The sequence below is a fragment of the Herpailurus yagouaroundi genome, unplaced genomic scaffold (genome assembly GCF_014898765.1).
Source record: "Herpailurus yagouaroundi ecotype Mexico unplaced genomic scaffold, PumYag 29, whole genome shotgun sequence".
Lineage (NCBI taxonomy): Eukaryota > Metazoa > Chordata > Mammalia > Carnivora > Felidae > Herpailurus > Herpailurus yagouaroundi.
The window spans coordinates 40,395,682-40,419,363 of NW_024412377.1; the positions used below are offsets into that span (position 1 = coordinate 40,395,682).

General features: G+C 43.4%; 1 protein-coding gene across 4 annotated transcripts in view; it reads right to left on the reverse strand.

The window, feature by feature from the left end:
• ARL15 (ARF like GTPase 15) overlaps positions 1–23,635 on the reverse strand; it is a 409,325-nt gene extending 385,690 nt beyond the window's left edge. For 3 of the 4 annotated variants that reach the window (XM_040496891.1, XM_040496899.1, XM_040496895.1), the window contains exons 1-2: positions 23,474–23,635; positions 5,778–5,855 (exon numbers count right to left, since the gene is read on the reverse strand). In XM_040496891.1, coding sequence (XP_040352825.1) covers positions 5,778–5,855; positions 23,474–23,521 — 126 coding nt within the window. In that variant the 5' untranslated portion in view covers positions 23,522–23,635. The remainder of the gene's footprint in view (positions 1–5,777; positions 5,856–23,473) is intronic. The other variant, XM_040496892.1, reaches the window with a different exon arrangement.
• Positions 23,636–23,682: the final 47 nt, after the last annotated feature.

Consider the following 23,682-nt stretch of genomic DNA (forward strand, 5'->3'; position numbering starts at 1 on the left):
CTTATCAATTTTATTCAAGGGTATTGTCCATATACAATGGCAACTGGAAGAGCTGAGCCTTAATATTTCAACTCCCCAGGCTACTGATCCCCCCGGGATGTTTCACTGCTACAGCACAGTAATAATGATCCTTTAGGAAAGCTCAGGTTTTCAGAAGACCAAGTTGAAGGCAGTGTATGTGGCATTAATACTCATTGCATAAATACATATTTGTACAGAGCACCAACTCTGTGCTCAGCAGTGTCCTCTGTGCTGGAGGCTAAAGCAGTCCACAGAACACGCGCTCTCGTGGGATCTACACTCCAGTGGCCGTGCCTCCAAAAGCAAATATATCAAGCTAGAGGGGAAGTGTTATGAAGGGAAGAGTAGAATGTGCAAGGGAGAGTGGATTTCGGGGCATCACTATTTTTGAGAGCGGATGTGGTAGTTCTAACAATATTCTGGGCGAAATAAGGGATGACAAAAGCTTTCAACAACTTTGCTTTGAAAATCCCTGGTGTAGACAGACAATACCCTACCATGAAAAGTCACAGCATCAGACACTCAATAGTCCCCAGAGGCTTATTAAGCAGCAGTTCAGGGAGCCATTAGGAGTACAGATTTGGGGATAGGCTTCTTGCAATCAAATCCCAGCCATACAGCTTACTGTTTGTGGGACCCTGGACAAGTTACTTAACTGCTCTTACTTCAGAGGATACCAGGAGGATAAAAGGAGTTATAAAAGGAAACTTTGTAAGCCCCAAATCTGTGTTTGCTTAATTTTTTAATGTTTATTTTTGAGAGAGAGAGAGAGAGAGAGAGACAGACAGACAGTGTGAGCAAGGGAGGGGCAAAGAGAGAGGGGGACAGAGAATCCGAAGCAGGCTCCAGGCTCTGAGCTGTCAGCACAGAGCCCGATGCAGGGCTCGAACTCACAAACCGTGAGATCATGACCCGAGCCAAACCCAGACACTCAACCGACTGAGCCACCCAGGCGCCCCTGTGTTTGATTTTTAAATGGAGGATCTACTGTGCTCCAGACACACAAGTTCCTCTATGCATCTGCACTATGGGGCCCCAGACATGGAAGCCCAGGAGATGCACTTGGCAATCAGCTTCTAAGGACACCCTGGATCCAGGCCTGGTTTCAGTCTCCTGGTGTCTCTTCCTGCTTGTCTTCACATTCCAGGACTCGGAATTCTTATTGCCAACGTGGTCACCCAGGACGCCAACTCAAGATTTTCCAAAGGAAGAAACGTTCCAAGGCCAGAGGGCTTAGCTCCCAGCACGGCCCCCACAGACCCGGCACCAGAGGCAAAAAAACAAAAACAAAAACACCATTCATTTCGGCCAGCCCCCATACTGTTGTTCCACGAGGCAATTTCCATCTATGCGAAAACAGAAGACGTTTTGGTGTACATTAGGTTAAATTTTAGTCGTCGATTATCGCATTTTGGAATTCAGTATTAACATGTTATGGTATTTTGTAATGACAGGCGACAATGCGTTGCACAACTAGACACTTGGGAACATTAAAGTCATAAGGAAAAATACATTTCAAATACGTGGATTTATCCTCCATTCCTACTTTCCCCTTCTTTTTTGGACATAACCGAGTATCATCTTTCAGCACTGTCCTGCTGCAGCCAGAGATTCGGTCTTTGAACTTCTTTTAAGCCTCTACCTTGAACATGATGCTTATCTTGTCAAATGTATATGTCAAACTGTCAAAATACGCAAGTGGTGAAGCCCTTTTACCCAGTCAATACCTCATAGTAACTTATAAACATGACTGTACTGCCCAGAAACAGGAGAATGTGGTCCAACCACTCAAGGAGTCAAAATGCTTATTAGTTTATGAATTAGACCACCTAGACTTTGTTTTTCTGATTATGGAAAGGGAAGAAAGTGAGCTGTGAGCTTTGAGTTTAGACAGACCTGTGTTTAAATAATTCAGGGCATGACCTTAGAAAACTCGCATGCTCTCAACTTTAATAACTGGCCCTCAGACACGAGAAAGGAATACTAATACTACTAACCTTATTGGATCAAGTTAACAAGCATCAGGTGCTTGGCAAAGACCAGCCATATCTTCAAACTCACCAAAGCCCAGGCCAAGTGGTCCACATCTGCAGCTGGACAGTGTCCCTAACAGGTCCCCCAGACCCCTCTTGCCTCTTTAATCCAGTCCCCATGCTGCAGCCAACACAAGATTTCAACATGCAAATCAGGTTCTATGCTTCTGGCTTAAAACCACTTATTAGTTTTAAGAGTAATCTTAAATGAGACTCAACTCCCTAGTATAACCTCCTGGCCCCACAGGATCCTGTCCAGCTTCCCTCTGGGATCTGGCTTCAAGACCAGTTTCTTTGGGCCACTCTCCGGCATCGGATACCCCGAAACTCGTGACTTCTATGGACATACCACTTTCTTACATTTGCTGAAAAACAATGATCCCAATTAAGGTGCTTGGGGAATCACCTGGGATTTTCTGTGAAGTCTCAGGGCTACTTCCTGTGCCCAGCTCAGGTGGCCAGAAGCTACCTACTTTTGGTCCCCAGACACTCAACCTATTTGCCACCCCCCCCCCCCCACACACACACACAAGGACACTAACTTTTTCTGTCTTGTAGGTTTTAACCCTGCTCCAGCTTCATTGTTCCCTAAAGTCTGGCTGCTGGTGGCACAAGCCCTCTCTCCTTACTGTTCGCATCCTTACACATCCTTACAGGGCAACTGACGTGTTAAAAACAAAAACAAAAATCTCATAAGACAAGTTTGCCTACTCCCTCCCCTGGTTTCTGAGTGTGTGCATAAGCAAGCCTCTTAGGCCCCTATCCTCTGCCCCTGGGAGGGCTGATCTCCCTCTAACTCCACTGTTTGCTCTTAGGCCAGAAGACAGAATCACCACCACAAATAGACTCCTTTCAGGGCAGTAACTGTCATTTCTGAGGGCAGAGTTCCTAGGCAAGGGTTCCTTTAAGACGGTTAATCATTTCTAGTAAAGGCAAATGAAAACCTACTACTGAAATCATATGGAGCCACACAATTTAAAGCCATGACTGCAAAGGACATTAAGACACTACTATGTTCTGGGTGTTTTGCACTGTCATCTCAGTCTTCACAACTAGAGCAATGGGAATATTTCTAGGCCCATCAGATGAAACACAGAATTAGTTACAAGCTCATGGCTGCTAAGGGACGGAACTTAGATTTCCACCTCGGTCTGATTGTAAACCAGTGGTTTTCAAACTATACCCCCAACAAGGTTCCAAAGAGGCAGCTGGATATTCAAGAAGTATTTTGTGAAGAGAACTGAATTTTTATTAGAGACTGAAATGAAGAAGAACCTACTCAAATGTACTGTACATGAACTTTTACAGTTCACACCCCATCACCCACCCCCGTGCTGCCAGAGTAATAGGGTTTTGGAGGGGTGGGTCAAGTCTCAGAACAAAACCTATATTCTTCCTTCTCGTGGAAGATTTAAGATGAAATTACTTTAACATCTATAAATAGGACTCCATTAAATCCTATTTTCCCTTAATATCACAAAAAATAAATGCAATACCAAATGAACTTGGAAGATGACCCTTCAGTTCTCATCTATCTAAATGGATCTAAGTTAGGGGCGCCTGGGTGGCGCAGTTGGTTAAGTGTCCGACTTCAGCCAGGTCACGATCTTGCGGTCCGTGAGTTCGAGCCTGGCGTCGGGCTCTGGGCTGATGGCTCAGAGCCTGGAGCCTGTTTCCGATTCTGTGTCTCCCTCTCTCTCTGCCCCTCGCCCCTTCATGCTCTGTCTCTCTCTGTCCCAAAAATAAATAAACGTTGAAAAAAAAATTTAAAAAAAAATAAAAAATAAAAAAATAAATGGATCTAAGTTAAAATCATCTAAATCTAAATTCAGTTTTGTGTTTATCAAAAACAGCTTCATTGTCCTGATCTACTCTAAGTAAATATAAACAAGGATGTTTATAAAAATCACGTATAATGAAACATCATTTCTTTTATATATCGGAGTTCTGTATAAAACTGGAAAGAAAGAATTCCATCGTTTAAGTGAAAAGAAACCTCTGAAATCCTCAACACCACAATGATTTTTAAATAACTCATGGTAAAGCAGAGAGATGGTCTCACATTAGGACCAACCGGTAAGTAGGGGAAAAGGTGAAAGAAATCTTGAGTCTACTTTCTCACTCAATGCAAGAACCCCTTCTATAATGTCCTGAACAGGTAGGAAGCAGCTTCTGCTTTGGCTTTGCCTATTCATGGCAAGAGTAAACCTTTCAAGAAAGTTCCTCACCCTGAACCAATACCGGACTTCCTATAAACTCTGACCCTATTATAGTCTGCCTCTGAAGATGCACAGGAAACAGTTTACATCCTTCAAGTAAAGGAAGCCACTGATCATATGGTCTCCATCCAAAGGTATCCCGCAAGTACAAAAACCAAAATTCTGATGCCAATGAAAAACTATCATGAAATACTACCTCTCTTCAAGGAGGTAAATAAATCTTACTCTACCAGCCCAGACACAGGCAAACTATTATCTATGGGCTGAATCTGGCCCACTGCCTGTTTTTAAAAATAAAAGTTTAGTGGGTGATGGGCACTGAGGAGGGCACCTGCTGGGATGAGCACTGGGTGTTGTATGGAAACCAATTTGACAATAAATTTCATATTAAAAATAAGTAGATAAATAAATAAAACTTTATTGGATCACAGCCACATCCAACTATTTATGCGTTATCTCTGGCTGTTTTAGTGCTACCATAGCAGAGTTGAATAGTGAAGACACAGACTGTATAGCTTGCAAAGCCTAAAATATTTATTAGCTGGCCCTTACCAGAAAAAGGTTGTCCACACTGTTCTACCCCACCAACCAGAGCTTTCCCCACAAGCGAAGAACTGTAGTATAGCTGATGTTATAGGCTATAGATAGTTCAATAGATACAGTTATCCCTGTGGTACCTATGATGCCCAAGTACCTACCAAACAATAAGTCTCAATAAGCCTTTGAGTGAGGAATGTTAGATAGGAGGGGAGAGGTTGGTAGGAAAGAAGCATAGGATTTTTCTTCTCCCAAAACTAATGTGACATGTATCCTTGAAGGAATCTTTTTTAAATGTTCATTTTTGAGGCCCAGCAGGGAGCTGGGGGGGGGGGGAGGGGGGGGAGGTGTGGGTGGGCAGAGGATCTAAAGCAGTCTCCTGACAGAGGCAAGCAAGCCGGATGCGGGGCTCAAACTCACTAACCACACGATCATGACCCAAGCCAAAGTGGGACATTCAACTGACTGAGCCCCCCAGGTGTTCCCTTCATGGAATATTTTAAAACATAACAGAACCTTTTCTTATTGTAGCTCAGTATCTGAATACAGGGCTGTGCACCTGCATTCAAAACCAGGATGTGAAGTCACTGCTCCATTTCAAGCAAATGGACACTGAATAAAATGTTGTTTTGTAAAAGACCATGTTAATTTTGAATACCTAGGAAAAAGCTACCCACACCCACCCTTAGAATATTCATTTGTTGCTGCTGTTTTAATATCACTCACCGCAATATAAAAAGCAATTGGGATAAATAACCTTTATTAAGCAATTGAGAAAAACTCAGCACTCTGGATTCAGGAAATGGAAGAGAATTGCTTTAAAACAGACGAGATGAGCACAGAGTGTTCCATGTAAGTGATGCATCACTAAATTCTACTCCTGAAACCACTATTATACTGTCTGTTAACTAACTAGAAGTAAAAATTTGAAACCAAGAAAAGTAGCATAAAACAGAGAGAATCAAACCATCAATGAGCCTGTGAGATCTTGATGCTTCATCTCCATCATTTCTTCATAATCATCCATTTTTGTTGTTTTCAAGATCTTTGAATAAAGAATTAAAATATGCATCACTTCCTACACAACTCTAATTTTGACTTTTTTAGCAACTTGTTTCATTACACTGGTGTCCTCCTATGGAACAAAGAATCTAATTTGAAGAGTTTTAAAATTAGCAACTGAAGATCTATTCTTAACATAGTAAAATTTTTCTTTTGACTCCAAGTCAGGTTTTTTTTTTCAACAATTTAAGAAGAATATTAACCTCACATAATTATGATAAAACTATAAGCACTAAGGAATGGAAAATATTCACCTGAGTGCTTCCAAAGATAACCAAAAGAGTTAGGCGTTCTCCCCAAATCAAGACGTATTTGGGGAAAACTAAAATATCACTAGCACAAGAATCTATTGGCTCCACATTGAGGCTACAGAAAAATGTCAGCCTGAGTCCACAGAAATAGAGAAAAGTTCCACCTCAGGCTCAAGAGGCGATCCTGCCGACAGGCCATGGTCAGGTCAGTAGGAGCCCTGAAAAACTCAGGAAATGCAAAGGAAACCCAGGAATGGTTAAACAATCCAATGTAAATGACCAAGTCTTTAAAACACACATCTTGAAAACCCAACAAATCACAGGGAAATTTGTTACACTAAGAAATTCTATTGATGAACTATGTAGATGTACAATGTTTTTATACAAAACAGAACAGAAATTCAACAATCCTATGAGGTTTTCTACACTCAGCACAGGGACTTGAAAAAAGAACCAGCAGCAAAAGAAAAGGGGGAGGAGAAGGGAGAAGAAAGGGGGGAGGAGAAGAAAGGGGGGAGGAGAAGAAAGGGGGGAGGAGAAGAAAGGGGGGAGGAGAAGAAAGGGGGGAGGAGAAGAAAGGGGGGAGGAGAAGGAGAGGAGAAGGAAAGGAAAAGGAAGAAAAAATTCAAGATGAAACAAAACAGCAACAGCATCCAAAAAATCAGCCCAGTCCTCTGTCCTCTACGACACACTGCCTCTCCGGAAACATTTCTAAGCGAGGGAGGGATAGAAGAGATGGCCAAGCAAGCACAAGCTAGGGGGAACAGTGTTGCCAAGCAGAAAGTCAAACTGTTTGGAATTCTCCCCTTTTGTTGGAATCAAACCAGAATTGTAGAGAAGGACCTCAGAAAATATGCCTGCTAAGTTGAAAGGGAGTGGTCTCCTTTAGACAAGTTCTGGTAGCAGCTCGGAGCAGAGCTGCAGAGAGGTGCGGGCCACCGTGGGTCACGCCAGGACCTTTCACCTCTGCAAATCATAAATAGCTGCCACTTACAGAAGTACCAAGTGGCTGCAATCTCTTTAACCCAGTTACTCTGTACTACGTTCATTCGGCGGAGGCAAGAAGAGTTTTGAGAAGCTGGCATTGGAGAAAAACGAACGTAACCAGACTAGAAGTTTTTCAGCGGTGGGCCGCGCAAAGTCCTTGCTTCGTATACAAAGTCCCAGCCCAATAACAGCAGAGCAGTTCTTTGACAGTACTTTAACAGTGCTAGAGAGACTAGGCCCTCTTTTCAGTGCTTCCTATATTCTAACTCAACTCTGATGTAGGTACTGCGATTGTGCCCATTCTGTAGATGAAGAACCTGAGGCACAGAGACTGCACAGCAGGTAAGTGGCAACCATAACGTGAATGCAGGCAGTGTGGCTCCAAGGTCCGTGCCCTTAAGCATCCTCCGTGCAGCCTCTCGGCCCAACCACAGACTTCGCAGCTGTCTGGTGTACCTGTGCCAGGCTCTGGAAATACAAGCAGGCCCACAACCCAGCCCTGCACCGTGCCACACCGTGCTTTGCTCTGTGACACATACGGGAACGGAGGCCTGAGGCAGGGCCACGGCCAGCCCACTAGCACCTCTGTGCCAGTGCACAATGGGTACCTCAGCCGGCTGAGCAGGAGCCGGATCCTAGCCACGCCTGCTCCCTTGGCCAAGCACTTCTGCAGTGCCCACTATGTGGAACTGTCTAAGGCGGCGCCAAGAGCAGCCCTGGAAGGAGACTCAGTTCAGTTTTCATAGTGAAGGGCTGGAAGAAGGAAAGACTGAAAGGAGACAGGAGAGAAAAGGGCCATTCTCCAACCAAAAACTATTTCTGCAAATAGTTCTGACCGTTTTAAATAGGTACAAGTCAGGATCACACAGGCCATATCAGCTTTATTAACAAAACATCCAGATTACTAAGCAGCAGTCCCAGACACAGCACAGGCACACTAACCTCTCGGGCTGCCTTAAGAAAAACTCCCGGCCCCGCAAGCCGCCTGAGACTAACTTTCAGTCCAGTTCAAAGGCCCCAGCCTGGGCCATCTTCAACAACTTCTGAACCCCATGCTCAAACCACCAGTTCTCCGCCCTGGGAGTCTGGTGCCGACAGGGACCCCAACCCTGGGAGTCCTCCAGGGAGATGTGGCTTGTGTGACAGATACAACGACCGAGTCTCGAGAGTCCAGTCTCCTCCCTTGGAAGCTCAACACCTCTTAGAGAAGAGCAGGCAGAGAGTCTTAAGAATCAAGTAATTGAGCTATGGGTTTCTTCGTCTAAACTAGGAGCCCCTCCACAGCACAACTAGCTTGGATTTCACCTTCCCCGAACTCCCTAACCAGAGAACTGCCAGAGCTAGTTTCGGGGAGGAAAGCTCCTATCTGATTCCATCATCTTTCACACTACAGTTACCCTCACCCCACACTGCTCCGTGCCTTCTCTCCAACAAGCCAGGCTCACGCCAGTCCCTCCTCCCCAGTCTTTCCAGAGAGCCTTCTCCCGTGGTACATTTCCTTAAGTTGATTAACCTTTCTAGGTCTCAGTTTTAACATCTGAAAAACAAAGCTGATGTAAGTATCTACCTCACAGGGCCCTTAGAAAGCATCACCTTCACGGTTGGCAGGCACTTAGTGAAATAAGTCAGAGAAAGGTAACTATGGCATGAGTTCACTTATGCGGATGCAAAAAAGGCAAAAACAAGCTCATGGATACATAGACGAGAATGGTGGTTGCCAGACGCAGGGTTTGGAAGGTGGCAAAATGGGTCAAAGGAGTCAAAAGATAAAAACTTTGTTATAAAAAGTCCTAGGGTGCCCAGGTGGCTCAGTCGGTTAAGTGTCTGACTTTGGCTCAGGTCATGATCTCACGGTTCGCGAGTTTGAGCCCCACATTGTACTCTGTGCTGACAGCTCAGAGCCTGGAGCCTCTTTCAGATTCTGTGTATCTGTATCTCTCTCATTCTCTCTGAACAATAAACATTAAAAAAAAAAAAAAAAGTCCTAGGGATGAATGTACAGCATGGTGACTTTAGTTGAGGACACTATTGCATATTTGAAAGATTGTAGATCTAAGATGTTATCACAAGAAAAAAAATGTAACTATATGGTGAAGAATATTAACTAGACTTATTTTGGTTTCATTTTGCAGTTTATACGAATATCATTGTGCTGTACACCTGTTACGAACATAAGGTTATATGCCAATTATACTTCAATTAAAAAAAAAAACCACACCTGTTGATATTGGCAGGTATTTTCTGCTAGGACGGGGAGTAAGAGGAAGCCACGGAGGAGGGGTGTCTGGCACTGTTCTAGAGTACATTATTTCGGTTGATCCTCACCAAACCCAAGGAGTTATTCTTACTATCCTCCACTTTGCAAATGGAATAAAGCGAAGCACTGAGAAGGAACTTGCCAAAGATCCAGTGAAGGTGGAGTCAGGCAGCTTACCCGGCAGTTAAAATGATAGAATGAGCAGCACTAAACCATGAAACTCCCCTCCACCTGCAAGAGCTTTGTGAAATGTCCCGTCCACTGTGTGGCCCAACTCGATTCCTGGGAGATCCTCGAGGATCTCCAGACCAGTCCTACTCCTCAAGACTCAGGGTGAGGAGTTCTAGCATCTAGCTCTACTACTCCTTGCCAAGGACATTGAGGGAGCTTCACCTCATTCACTGAGCATTTCGGAATCTTGATCAGCCTCTCACTCGGAGCCCCGCCACGTTCCTGATGACCTGGCCTTCCGTGAGCATGCTCCATCCAACACCACGGCTGTCTTTCTTCTTCCCCAACCCTTCCATCTTTTCTGCTGCTGACCAACCACAGCCACACAAGAGCTTCCTCTCCGGGAACAGCTCTACCTCTGTGATCTTAAGTTTGTAGGCCCTTTTGTCGGACCACATTGAACTCCCAATGAAACATATTATTCAGCCTCAAGATACCAGTTCCTTGCACATCCTTTACTTCCTGTTTGCCCTCCTTTCAGTAACTCAGCTCACGGTCTATGGCATCAACCATTGTCTTGCCATGGTCCTAAATTCCTCTATCCCGTTATCCACCCATTGACTCACGCTGGAAAAATCCTAAACCTTAATCTAAGTGCCTACCTCTTGAAACCTACACCCAAACAGCTATAGAAAATGGAAGAAAAAAAATTCCACCACCCTACATATTTGGGTCATTCAGTCATGGCTTTCGACGTCAACAGTCTGCAGCAACCAACACTTTGGGATCCCTGGTCATCACTCCGCCTCATACTTCACTGAAGTTTCAACCCCACTCAGCTCAAACCCCTACCCCACCATATTTCAGTCACCATCAGCAAAGTGACCTTCTCTTTTACTTCACCAGCATTTAGCTGTCTCAAGTTGGGTCCCATGTAAAGAGGAAAGCCACTCCTCCAGTTCCGGCTCTGGTGTCTGCCCTTTCACGGTACCATTCCTTGACAGACTTAACTGCAGCAGTGTCCTCTTCTGACCTTCCACTAGGCCCGAGTGTGCCCTGGCCCAGGTCAACCCTGATGCAAATCCAGCGGCCACTCTTCAGTCCTTATTTCCATGATCTCTGGGCAATACTGAACACCACTGGCCACTTCTTCCTTCTGGAAAGTCTCCCTTCTCAGCCTGACTCCACTCCCCAGGCTTCCTTTCAATCTTCCAGTCCTCTCTTAGCCTCTTTCTCTGGCTCCTTTCCTTTTTTCTGATCCCACACAAAAAAGGGAATGCCCGCTATGTGCCAGCATTAACTGAGGCACTGGGCTTCCTCGGGATTCTTCTCTTCGCACTCTACACAATCCTCCCTGGGTGAGCTTGTTCATGGCTGTGGCTTCAGGTATCATTTAAGTAGTGAAGACTGGGAGGTCAGATGTTAGCCAGACCAGAGTTCAAGTTCTGCCAGTTTCTCTTGGTACATGCTCTGTGAGTCTTTAGCCTGGATGGGAGAAGTCCAGTCACCCCGATGCAGCCTATAGGAAGACCACGTGAAGAGAGATGCCCCAGGAGGCCACAGTCCCCCGGCACCCAGCTATTTGGGGATTCCCAAGCACAAATGCCAGACAAGTATATGAAGACTTGAGGTGACCCCAGCCACCATGTGACTGTGACTTCAAAAGGGCTCCTTAGCAACAACAGCCTAGCTGAACCCAAGTTACCTCCCGATTCAGGAGTGAAATAAGTTGTTACTGTCTGAAGCCACTCTTAAGATGGTTCGTTAGCTCACTAATGGATAACCAGAACAGTGCTCAAACCAAAAGCGCTAAAATCTTTGCTCTCATCTTCTACATCCAATTACGAAATTCCGACAATCCTTAGAAACATCTACTTTTGGGCATCCCTCCTGCTCCTACCTGGTTGTGAATACCATCATTTCATTCCAGGATCAGGATGGCATCTTCCTAACTGGGCTTCTTGCTCCGGTCTGGCCTCCCTTTCCGATCCTTCACAGTGCAGGAAGATCTGACCAGGTCACTCCAGGCAAACTTTGAAGGTTCCCCTGAGGTGACCCCAGCTGGGCTCTGCAACTTCATGTGGAGCCACTGCTCTCACCTCTGCCCTAGTCACACTGAGCCCTGGGAGCTCCCTGAAGTGATGGGGTTACTTACCCCCGAGTCAGTGCACAGGCTGTTCCTTCTGCCCAGCCCTGCCCGTCACTGAGCCAACTTGCCTTCAACACTGCAGATTAAGAATGACTCCTTTGGGAAGCTCTTTTAGGCCCTCAAGTTTCCTTTCATAGGCTCCCTCAGTTACCTTTGTTTTCTTCTAAGTGGAATAGGCCATTCCAAGATGTAATTGCTTATTTTTCGCCTTCAAGAGTGGAAGTTCCCTGACAACAGGCCAATGTCTCACTCACATGTATATCCCTAGTGCCAGGGCCACATCGGAACATCAAAGGCTCATAAAAATTGGAGTTGTTTGAGTGAATGACTGACAGAGTTGCCCTGATGCAATTTATCCCTTAAGTAAAATTAGAAGAAGGGGAGAGATCACTATTCCAGGAAGGATATCGAAGGACTAAAAACTTTTGAAATGAAATAAACATTTGAGGTCACCTAATTAATCCCATCTTTTTATAGATGAAGAAACAAGTTAATGAGACTGACTGGTTTGCCCAAACCTCCACATCTGGTTGGTGGCAAAGCCAGGAACAAAATCAGGTCAATTAACTCCCATGGTACCACTTCAGCATGTCAGAATTTAAGTGAACCACACAGCTGAATAGTGCAGGAATTTCAGAATACGGCCAGGAACTTCTTCAAGTTAAAAAAAAAAAAAAAAAGGCAGCTTCGGACAACTTTAAATTTCTCTGGAGTACATAGCCGTCGGAACAGGTAGACAGAAGGACGGACAATACAAGAAGTATAGGTGAAGACATAAAATAACTGGAACTCTTATACTGGTAGAAATCTAATTGGTACAACCACTTTGGAAAAGTGTTTTGCAGTTTTTAGTAAACCTAAACATAGATATACCCAACGAACCTGAAATTCCACCGTACCCAAAAGAAATTAATATTGCCACCAAAAGTATGTGCTAGAATGTTTGGACCAGGTTCCAATACCAACTGAGAAGGGTCTAAATGCCCAACAATACAACAGATAGACTCATAATTACATTGCAATGAAAAATAAATTGCTGATTAATGCAAGAAGGATGAATTGTAGGCATGCTGAAAGAAGTCGTAAGTATATTTTGACTCCATTTATGTCAAGTTCAAAATCAGGCAAAACTAATGTATGTCAGTGCTGCCTGGCAAGGGACACAAGAGAGCCTTCTGGAGTACTGGAAATGTTTTACATCTCTCTTTGGGGATGATACCAAGATTCAGGTACATATACATTTATCTAGACTTGAGGCATCACTTACAGTAAAGTGCACAATTAAATTGAGTGAATGAAAATTAGAAATAAGGTATTCTATAAAGCTAGCATGCACCTGTGTTCAAGTAGTACAATGTATTCATTATCTCATTCAGCCCTCAAAAAAGCCCTAAGTTTTGTAAATAAGATCGTTTACTAGTCACAAATGCGGTCTTAAAAACTCTGAATCAGAATAGGAGGGAAGGAGGGAGTAAAAAAAAAAAAAATGATAGTTTAAAAAAAAAAAATCAACACTCTTTTTGGGATTTTTCTTTTTGCAAAAGAAACCAAAAACAAAAAAAAAAGTTTTATCCAAGGTCAAGGACAACTTTTTGATGTCTAGCTCTTAAAGAGTACACAACGTGTTCCTACACAATGTTTAGTTAACGCCACAAAAATTGTACACTGCCAGTTTTGAAGAAAACTCTCCAAGATGTCACTGATGAGGGGCAGGAGGTGGGAGAAATCAAGGACATACATAGAGGCTCACTTTATCTACACTTGCCTACCCCTCCTTCTATCGATGCCATTACATTGAGTCCCATGGACTCACACCAATCAGTTCAAAAAAATCTAAGGTGATTTTTTTTTTTTTTTTAAGAACTTTACAGTTTCATTATGTTGTTATCGCAGAGGCAAGCTCTCATGCTGTCTGAATCTTGCAAAGGAGAAAATTGTAGTTTGGAGTGATTTGTCTTAGATTAGGTTCCCGGTATTTGGGGTTTTAGAAATAAGTACATTCTAAATATATACTTACATCCATACAAAAAAAAAAAAAAAAAAAAAAAAAAGAAAACCTGGAGAATGTAAGAATATCATCTTTTTATTCTGCTAGGTAATGACATTGAGAGAGACACTATCATTCACTATCATTTCAGAATAGACAGATTCTAATACCTACAAAAAGTTGGAACAATATTGCAAATTTAAGTCTGTAAATTTGTAATTATTTTGCAACACTTTCCTGATTTTTCTATTTTGCTATGGACTGAGATTTGGAAAACACCTTAGATCACACAGGTAATAGGAGGAATACCTAGGAATCAAATACACAACTTCAAGGTTCTTTTCTTCTCTGCTGCAAGGATAGGTACAGTTTAAGATCACGGACATGTCACCAACCCTTATAACAACCGAGGCAACTGTGATTACTCCACTCCTCCTGACCCTCAGTTTCCCCAACCACAAGACAGGAACAAACATTCCTACACCTCTCAGGGTTGGAGAAAAGTCTAAAGGAACAGTAGAATCCCATAGTAAGCACTTCCTGCAGAATCTGAGAGTAAATTACCAATAATCATCATCATTATCACTAACTTTATTACACAGCTTTGACTTAAACACTGGCTGATTATAACCAGACGCTGTTCTAAGTACATTACAAATATTAACTTATTTAATCAGTGTCAAGAGCTTTAAAACGCAGGTACCTTTTGACCCTACAAATCTACTTCCAGAACTTGATCATAAAACAAAAATACCCCAGAATAGAAACACTGGATGTATCAATCCCTTTTAGAGATTCACCAGGTACATCCACATATTAAAGGCTGTGCAATAAAGAAACTTGTTTAACTTTGGCCCAGTTTTTAAACTTCCTTGGCACTGGAACCCCTTTTCATACTAAGATGTATTTAAATACCACAGAACTACAACTCCTGACAATATACTGGCATAGAATAATCAGGAATTTATGCAGAATGTTCAATTCAGTGTTATTTATAACAGCCCAAATTGGAATATAAAATATTCAATGGAAAGGTGATTAGTTAAGAAAATTATGGTCAGTATTATAATGCAGAAGATCAATGAGGAGAGAAACTTAAATTTTAAATATTCATAGATGTAAAAAGCAGGTTATATAAAACTCCCTTCATTACGATGCAGGGTTGAAAATGTTAACTGGCTCTTCGTGGGTTACTGGATTACAACTTTGTCCCCATCGTGCTTTCCGAATTTCCATTTACTTTAATAATAAATATGTTGGGGCGCCTGGGTGGCGCAGTCGGTTAAGCGTCCGACTTCAGCCAGGTCACGATCTCGCGGTCCATGAGTTCGAGCCCCGCATCAGGCTCTGGGCTGATGGCTCAGAGCCTGGAGCCTGTTTCCGATTCTGTGTCTCCCTCTCTCTCTGCTCCTCCCCCGGTCATGCTCTGTCTCTCTCTGTCCCAAAAATAAATAAACGTTGAAAAAAAAAATTTTTTTAATAAAAATAAAAAAAAAATAATAAATATGTTACCAAAACAATCCACATCCTTACATAGGCAAGAATATGTGTATGTAGATATACATATATTAGTAGGAATACAAAATGATTATCAACTCTAAGATAGGAACCCCAATACTGAAGTGCAAGCTTTATAGGATTAATTGTGTAATACTAACAAGTAAACATATACAAACCACGCCTCCAAACCAACACCTATTCTCCTGAGCTTCTCACAAAATCTAAATAAGATCTCTCCATATAGAAGCATGAATGTCATATCCAAACCAGAAATATGAAAAACCAAGTATCTACTGATACATGCAAGCAACATTTATTGATCTTGAAAACAGAAAACATGTTTCAAAAAGGGTGGTATGTTACCATTGCTGTAAAATTACATTCACCACATAGTTAGTATATTCATTATACGTACATGCAAGTATAGAAAAGGAAAAAAACAGAATGCTTGAGAATGAAACCCACTAACCGGCACAGAGAAATGGGAGCAGCAAGCTTTAGCTCTAGCCTTAGAGTTTTTTTGTTTTTTAAAGCAGAGTTTTGAAGTCAAAAATCACAAGATGGTAACAACTGTTAATCAGAGAAGTAGGTACACAGAAGGAGGTTGTATTGCTTTCTTTATTTTCCTGAATACTTGTACTCAGAATATTTGTATTAAAAGTAAAACTCTGAAAGGGTTGTATTTTGTTTTAGTTCCTGACTCCATGATCAGGGGACTGATTAGGAACAGGTATAGTCCTTCTGTGCCTCCATCGATGGTCCAGGGAAGACTCTGGACGGTCATCCACTTTCCCCAAGAGTGAGGCTAGAGAGGCAGCTAACGCTGTTGAAAAACCCCCAGGAATCCCTCTTGGGGAGACACGGACACAATTACTAGGAGATAAGTCCTCAACCCTGAGAGGAGCAGTCCAGAGGTCAGAGCAGTGCTCAGCAAATCTAGGTACAAAGGAACCTGATAAATAGACCATTCTGCAAATCCAAGTTTTCAAATAGTTCCTCTCAAAACCATGTAGTTGTAACGTGGCTGTGAGCCAAAAAGCAGAACGCCAACCTTTATGCAAAAGAGGAGAGGAAAATGGATAAACAAATGAAGGCCTTGTCACCCCAAGGCACAAACTCAGGCAGTTGCCCCAGCAGGAACTGGGCTATCCCTGAACTCCTGGGAGGGCTTCTCCCGAGAAACCAAGTGACCACAATCAAGTGAGCCCTCAATCGCCAGCACTGTGTCTATGATTCATGCTGCCCCTCTCATCCTCTCGACAACTATTATTAGGTGGGCGGTCCTAAGGGCTTCTAAGCATGGGCTTGGAATCCGCCAAGCCAGACTCACTGGCTAACTAACACTCCACGGGCCAAGATGCCACCGTCCTGAACTTCAAGTTCCCTCTTTCCTAAAGCAGTGTTTTTGTAAGATGGTAGCATCTGATCAACAGGACTGATGGGGAGATTAAGTCAGGTGACAAGAGTGAAACACTCCGCACCACACTTGGTACACAGTCTCCTCTTTGATTCTGGTGGTGGGCAAGAGGGTCAGGGACCCTGCCCTGATGCAGGTGACAGAATAGCCATCACCCTGGGCCACTCAAGGGAGAGTCACACATCGTTAGCACTAGAAGTCAGAAGTGGCTACCTCATGTGTGAGGCCCAGTGCAAAATGAAAATGTTTGCCAAGCGTCACAAATTAAGAAGATGGTAACCCCAGAGCATTAAAGGAAGCGTGGGGCCCTTCTAAATGGAGCCCCCATGGCCACACGCCCTTGAAGACAGCCCCGCTAGAAGTCCATGTGCTCAAACACTTTGCAGACACTTGAAAATGAAGGTCGACAAGCACGGAGCTTCCTAAACTCATCCAAACGCTTGAAGCATTTGGGGAGCTGCCAGGGGGAGAGCCACAGCATAACGAAAGGGGGCTGAGGCTTGAAAATAGAAGCCCATCGTTAATTCAATTTGTGAGAAGTTATCAGAAAAAAATACTGTTTGTTCTCCGTGACAGTTAGCAGAACTCGCTAAAAGTCTTTCCAGTCCACAAATTCTTCAAAACAAAGCCAAACAAAACAAATACATTCTTTATACTTAATATCAGGGGGCTGTGCCCAACTGAAATCTGTAAGCAAGAGGCTACGTGGGGCCTAGGGTCTGCTGGGGACAGCCTCCCTCCCCAGGCAGCACTTGGTAAAGGAGCATAGAGGACCTCAGATAAACTGGCAAATACCTCCTCCATCTCAGTGACCTCTTCAGAAAAGAACTGGGGCTTGTGACAGGGAAGAAGGTGCTCCTGAAGTGACAGTAGGGGGCTAACAGGGTTGCCCAGAAATCCATTTGTGGTCACTTGATGAAACATTAGATGCTGAAGGTCACCTCAGTGACCAGAGTCAGGACACTATGGGGCAGGAAGCTCTGGACACATTTTTAGTATTTATTTTGAGAAACAGAACACGCATGCAAACAGGGGAGGGGCAGAGAGAGAGAGAGAGAGAGAGAGAGAATCTGAAACAGGCTCCGAGCTGTCAGCATGGAATGGGATGCTGCAGGGGCTCGATCCCACAAACTGTGAGATCATGACCTGAGCTGAAATCAAGAGCCAGATGCTCGACTGAGCTCCCCCGACTTCCCCCTACATCACAGTGCTTTCTATCCAGCCTTCTCCTTAACACTCCATTTAGCAGGGCCAAGTCCTTGAGAACAAGAGAATGTCAATCAGTCTCTTCAAGTCTCCTGGTGTTTTACCCTTTACTTAAGCAGCAGCACAGTATTTACGTGAAAAACATTGTAAGAATCTCAACCATCTCCCAATAGCTTTAACACCAAGCTGGGAGGAAGTCCGCAAGCCCAGCTCTATTACTTGCTACCTGTGTCAACCTGGGGAAACCACCTCTCTATTGAGACTCATTTTAATACCATTTCTCAGGAAAGTGCTTATAACGCTGTCTGGCGCACAGTAAGTGCTCAGTAAATGTTAACTGATTTATCCTCGTAACTCATACTTAACTCCCCACACACACCCCCACCATGCCAACAAGCATATGGCTTAGGCTTCCAGAGGGCATCAATCATTTCTCCTGTGGGTCTTTTCCTAGGAGTCCTATTTCAAGACTTAACACCACAGCAGTGGGGGTGCTTGGGTGGCTCAGACTATTAAAGCATCTGTCTCCTGGTTTTGGCTCAGGTCATGATCTCTTGTCTTCGTGGGTTCGAGCACTGCATCAGGCTCTGTGATGTCAGGGCAGAGCCTGCTTGGGATGCATAGTCTCCTACTGGCGCTCTCTCCTCTTTCTCTGCCCCTCCCCCCCACTCACAAGGTCTTTCTCAAAATAAACCTTAAAAACAAAACAACAAACAAAAAAAAAACAACAAAGGACTGCAGCAACAGAATCTCCAGAACCAGAGCTAATGCCTCTACCTTAGAGTTACTGCTTAATGGTACAGATGTTCAACCATTTTTGCAAAGACAACTCCAGATGGTTAATCTGCATTTGCATTATTTTAATCTTATGATTAATAAAAGAATATTTACATGACTAATCCAATTACAGTTACGACTAAACAATGTTTGGCCTGTGTGTTATAGTCAATTTGACCACAGTCCGAACACATAGCTTATGTTCAGAGTCCTTCAGAGTTAAAAAGCAGCACACTTTAAACATAATGAAACACCAGATAAAATCCTAATGTGCCTTCACACCTTTTTTTCCAAATGGGCACATTTACAACTTACTAGAACCTATAGGCTCCATTCTTTGAAGTACATCAGGAGTTCCTGTTCTTGGTTGGTTAGTCAGGCCAAGTTCCATCACCATTTACAGAATAAAAACCAATCTACCTTCTCAATCTTCCCCACTGACACATAAATCTTTCTAATGGCAGGTACAGCCTAGGACCAAAAAACTAGGCTGGGTTCACCAATCTCTACAAGAAATCTAGAACCCTGGCCTTAAATTCCAAACACAATATATAAATGCAGTGATCACTGGTTGACCATTAAAAATGCTGGATTAGTCATGGCTGCTAATTGTCACATTTTCGAGTCTAACTCTGCATTTTAGTTCACAAGAAAACAAAGACACGTAAGATGAGAAAGCTAGGAGAAAGCCAAGGAGCACATTAGAAGCTGTCTCCTCTCCTATGCACCTTATGCAACCTGTCCTGCCACAGACTCCCCTACAGCCACGTGCCTGGCAGTCCCACAGCCAAGGGGATCTCAGCAGGGAGCTCGTCCCCCATGACTTTCAGGGCCATGCACAAAGCAGGGGTTCCATAAATATTTGTCAAATGGATTAATGAAAATATCTAAAGGTGGTTTATTTTCGTAAGTATTAAACAAGCAACGGTCTTGTGACATCCTACTTGCTGATTACTGCTCCAAACCTTTCCACATCCTGGCACTAGTTTAAAAGTTAGCCCGATATTTACCAGTGAGAGGTCGTTAAGGTCTTAAGGTTTAACAATAAGTAATGTAATCACGATACATTAACATTTCATATCTGAAAAACAATGTGCCGTTTATATAAAGCCCTTTCCCTCCATGATCTCATTTAATCATCACGGGCAGGATACAAAGCAGAAAGTTTTATGGTTTTGATGCCAGGACGAGGAAAAAGGTAAAATCCTCACCAATCAATGGGAGTGAAGACAAAGAAAATTTGAAACTGAAAGGAATCTAGAAGTTGATCTTGTGCAACCTCCCAGGAAAACCTGGTAGATGTGTCTCTCTTTCACTACAACTTGATTTTCTCCTGCCTTATTCAAAAACCTCTGCACATAGTCTTGCCAGGTCTACCTGTCAAAAGAGAGTAAGATTTGTATTTCTCTGATGATGAGTGCTGTTGAGCATCTTTTCACATGCAGGCTGGCCATCCGGAGGTCTTCTTTGGAAACGTGTCCATCCATGTCTTCTGCCCATTTCTTCAATGAATTATTTGGTTTGGGGGTGAAATAAGTCAGGCAGAGAAAGACAAACATCCTGGGATTTCATTCATATATGGAATTTAAGAAACACAATAGAACTGAGGGTTGCTGGAGGGGAGGTGGGTAGGGGGATGGACTAAATGGGTGATGGGCATTAAGGAGGATACTTGCTGGGAGAAGCCTGGGTGTGGTATGTCAGTGATGAATTACTGGGTTCCACTCCTGAAACCAACACTACACTAGAGTTTAAATAAGTTAACAACAACAGAAAAAGGGCAAGATGCTGGTCCTGCCTATTGGAACAGGAACAAAATCTTTACCCACAGACCTGACACATGTGAACATGGCCTTTAAGGTCCATCATGAAAATGGAGAAAAGGTATGCGGCCTCCTACAACAATTTCCTTAACTGGAAAACATGAGATTTTTATATTTAAATTGCCACCAGGCTACACAAATAATCTTGATAATCTTGAAGTGTAAAGGATACATTCTGCATTCCCTAGAACAAAACACCTAATCCAAACAGATTTTATCTGGTCTCAGCTTAGAAGCCGGTGAGAAAAGTAGAATTGTCCCTGTCTCATTCACTTCAAATACTGAACACTGGCTGATCTTTAATTATTTAGAATTAGCAAGTTAGCTACTGTATCTCTGAACTGAATTTAAAAACCCTGTCTTAAATATTAAGGCATCATCCCTGTTCCTCGCCCTATTGGTCACCTCTAACTGAGAATATTTAAGACAATCAAAAGCAACCTCAAAGAGCAGAGAGCTTCATTTGTTTTAATATCCACAGTCCTATTAAAAGCTGTTAAAAATAGCACCTGTACCTTTCTCTGTTCTACTCTCCTCCAAATCTAAAAGGTTAAGTGATGACATCCCATCCAAAGAATAATGGACAATACATACAGCTCCCTCTTCCAGTTTCCAACAGAGGCAAGAAAAGTCAAGTACCTGATTAAAAAAGAAAAGACAGCACACACCAGTATTCCAGTCAAGTGCACGGACAGGGAGCTCGCTCTAGCCCACAAGCTCAGCAAAATCCGAAGAGCCAAACTCTTAATGAAAGGGGCATTTTTTTTTTCCTGGAAGCCAAAGAACTTGGGAGTTGGTTTTAAAAATGCGATCCCAAATGCAGTCAACAGAATTGGGTTTTTTTCCCCCTAGAAACTGGTTTTTAATGCACACCACATAAAGATTATATACAGGCAAATAAGTCCATTTGAAAGGCAAGAAGAAAAGAATGATGTGTGGCACCTCATTTCTTCAGAGTTGATAAGAAGTAAGCACAAAAGACCACCTCAGGAGAGGTGCGTCTTTTTAACTGAAAAATTAGATGGGAAAATTGGACTTCATCCTTAAGGCTTTTCTTAAGTGTTTTCACAGGGGATACTTGGCACACTCATAAAAACTGACTTACTTCCTTTAAGACTTTTCTCATCTCCAATGAGTAGCCAATGATTTTTATGTAACAGTTTCACTACAGCTGTGATTTTTTTTTTTAAAGCTTAAAGGGACAAAATGATATTTTTAGTACCAATGCAATAGGACGTGTGGGGGCGTGGCAGGTAAAAATCAAAAAGCTGTGTCAAATTTGGGGCCCAGTGATTGTACAACAAACCTGTTAAATTGACAAAGAAATGAATCTACTTTTAAGGTACCCTAAAGCCCCACAAACATTCATTCACCAACTTCAGACAATCCACCTAAGTAATAAACCAATTTTCAACCCCCAACCCCCAAGTGGTTAGGTGGTTTTGGCACCTCAGCTTTGTGATGCTATTTGAAATTTAAAATTCACCCAGTAAAAGAAATAAATACAATGGTCAGAACCACCTGACTTCCTTTTTAGGCACTACTTAAGTATCCAATATTAGCTTTCAGTACCACAGGTAATTACCTTTCCTATTTGATAATTATCCCAACAAACTCTGGCTTTGAAAACTACAAAACAAAACCATAGCATTGTATTTTACAAGACAGGCTACAAAATAATCGGTTATTTAATTCAGAAAACCTAAGGAACACTTGGCAACTCTTAACCTACATGACACTTCGAATTTTAAAGAACACTCACAATCAGATAACCTCCTTAAACTGGCTCCAGTTGTGGGTGGATAATGTCCCTTTATCACAAAGATAACTGACATCAACGAATGATCAGAATTCCAACTCAGAATTTTTTGTCTCTGCTCCACACACAAGGTCATGCATAAACTTCAACCAGCCTCCTCCCCCACAAAAAACACAAAAACAAACAAACAACATCAAACCACTAAGCTTTAGGGGAAACCTCTCTTTCACATAAACTAGAAGGAGTCCAAATACGAGAAAACATTACAAAACCAGCCCGTATCCAGCGTTTCTTGATCATGAAAGCATTCACAGTCTTTCTTAGAACAGCATTAAGTTTAATTCCTAGAAGGCACTAGCAAATCTCTGCCAGGCCAATCTACAATCAACCGTCTGCATGTGTCCAACAAGATCACAGAAGGGTCAATGTTTTTAGCCAGCTACTTCAACTCTGCGTAACAGCGGTAACAAGGTAAACCTGGTAATTGTATAGGACTGAACACAGCCAATGTCAGTGAGGATCCCCCTAACACAAACATGCAGCTCTAGGGAAATAGAATTTCTGGAACAATACATGATGCTTGCATAATTCCACAAAAACTCGAGTTCATTATCAAAATAATGTCCAGCCCCAGCATTGTGCTGACACTTCCTACCTAAACTTCTCAGCACAAGCCTGGCCTAAAAAGCACAGCTGGGATCCAGGGCATAAGCCACATGCACCCACCACAACAACGGTGGGACAATGCCTGCCCTTACCCAGTCCCGACAGGACTGCGATGTAGTTTAGTCCCGTCTACTTTACGGTAATGTGCTTTTAAAACCTCACCGTGGCCGAGGTCATAGCTTTAGAGATCTAATAACAACCAAATGACTGGGGCTGCCGGGCACTTAGTAAGCCATTCTGGTTATGGCTCTTTAATAGTACCTGGAGTTCTGCTAAAAGAGAGAGCAGAGAACTCCTACCTCCCGGGAAAGAAAGTCCTCTGCAGGGAGCGCAGAGGGAAGCAAAGAACCCGATTTCGGGCAGGGGACGCCCCCACCTCCGCAGCCCCATCTCCCCAGCAGCCCCAGCACGCCCCTCTCCCCGCAGCGCGGTGGCCGGGGCCGCACCTTTACCTGTCAACTCCGCCACCCATCTCTGCCCCGCCAGCCGACCCTCCGAGTCCCAGCAAAGCTCTAGAGCAGGCTGCAGGAGAAAAAACCCCAAAGGCATCCCATCCCAAAGAAAGAAAGCAAAAAGGCTGTTCCTCCAGGCGGAGGGACATCGGGCACGTCGGACCCAAGAGGCGACACGCCACCCCTGCCCCGCACCTACCAGATAATCCATGTACAGAAACGCCTCAGTTATTCGGAGATCAGACATCCGGCAGCCTAAAGCATCCGGAACGGCTCCGAACCCGGAAAAAAAAGCAGCTTCTCTGGCTGCGAGCGAGCAGCCCCTGAAAAAGCCAGCAACAACGAAAATAGCCGAGAGCGGCCGAGCAGCCGAAGATTACACAAGGGGCGCGGCGATTGGCCGGGCGG